At 70.4% G+C, this 1,272-nt stretch overlaps 1 protein-coding gene across 1 annotated transcript in view; it reads left to right on the top strand.

Annotated features, from left to right (window-relative positions):
* Positions 1-981: 981 nt before the first annotated feature.
* The window catches only part of GPRIN1 (G protein regulated inducer of neurite outgrowth 1), a 1,821-nt gene continuing 1,530 nt past the window's right edge, over positions 982-1,272 (top strand). Inside the window, exon 1 of the mRNA XM_025194268.1 lies at positions 982-1,212. Coding sequence (XP_025050053.1) covers positions 982-1,212 — 231 coding nt within the window. The remainder of the gene's footprint in view (positions 1,213-1,272) is intronic.

The following is a 1,272-nucleotide window of genomic DNA, read 5'->3' on the forward strand; positions in this document are numbered from 1 at the left end:
AGGCGGCGCCTCTGGGCCGGGGTGACGGGGGAGGGAGGGGGCAGGCCTGGTGGCGTGCGTGGGCATGCGTGTGCATGCGGTGGGTGTGCGCATGTGTGCACCTGTGGGGGCATGTGCGTGCGTGCGTGCGTGCCGGGGTGTGTGCATGCGTGCCCGTGGGGGTGTGCACATGCATGTGCCTGCGTGTGTGTGCAGGGGTGCACGCGTGTGCATGCCCGGCACGGCGCCTGTGCCCAGGCAGGCGGCTCTGTTTCCGCACGGCCCCCCTCCGCGCTCCTCCGCGGCCTGCAGAGCAGCACGTGCACCTGGGCCGCTGCACCCAGCGCCTGGTCCCGCCGCGCAGGCGGGCACGGGGAGACGGTGCGGGCAGGAGGTGGGAAGGCGCCTGGCAGCATCCTGCCCTGATGTGCCGGCACGGCCCGCCAGCGGGAGTGGAGCGGAGGCCCCAGGGAGCAGGTCTGGGTCCTGAGCCCATGCCTGTCCCTGCCCGGGACCACGGTGATGCTTTGCTGCCGGTGCCCTGGGGGGAGCTGGCAGCTGTGGGGCCGCCGGGAGGGAAGGATCCTGCTCCCCGCCAGGCTGGAGGAGCCAGAATGTGATTACCCTACTTGGAGCGTGGCCAGGGCAGCAGGCCACGGTCTTGTTGGGCTGGGCTTTAGTTGCCAGGAAGACAGTGGGTCACAGCCTCATGCCCCTGCTTGCACATGCAGTTCTGCACACACGGCTGCCTCCCCAGACACAAGAACGCACATGAGTCACGTGTGGGGCTGGGCTATGCCACATCAAGTGCACAAGTGTGCTGGGGACATTGCCACGACTTCTCTAAGCCACCACTTCCATGTGCAGGGCCGTGGGGCTGCATGTGCACACGTGTGCACTGGGGCGAAGCAGGCATGAGCGGGGGCCTGACCCGCCCTGTGTTCTCTTGCAGAAGCCCTGGGCCCCGCTGTCGAAATAGCATGGGAGAGCCCCTGCCCGGGCATGGGCAGTGCTGAGGAGCTGGAGGCCCTGCAGCGCCTGGGCCAGCAGCCTGCCCCCGAGGCCACGTGCCAGCCCAGCGCCCCGGGCTGCCAGCTGGCGGGCGAGGCCCTGCACCGCGCCCACTGCAGCACGGGGGAAACGGCCATGAGGAACTGCTGCGTGAATGAGCGGGGGGTCCCGGACAGCCAGGAGAGCGGTGCCGGCGCGGGCAGCCCCAGCCCTGCGGGGAAGGCCCCGGCCCCAGACAGCTCCAGCCCCATGGGGAAGGCCCCAGAGCCCTCGGAGGGGGGA

Source organism: Alligator sinensis, unplaced genomic scaffold, assembly GCF_000455745.1.
Source record: "Alligator sinensis unplaced genomic scaffold, ASM45574v1 scaffold1170_2, whole genome shotgun sequence".
In the NCBI taxonomy this organism is placed as follows: Eukaryota; Metazoa; Chordata; order Crocodylia; family Alligatoridae; genus Alligator; species Alligator sinensis.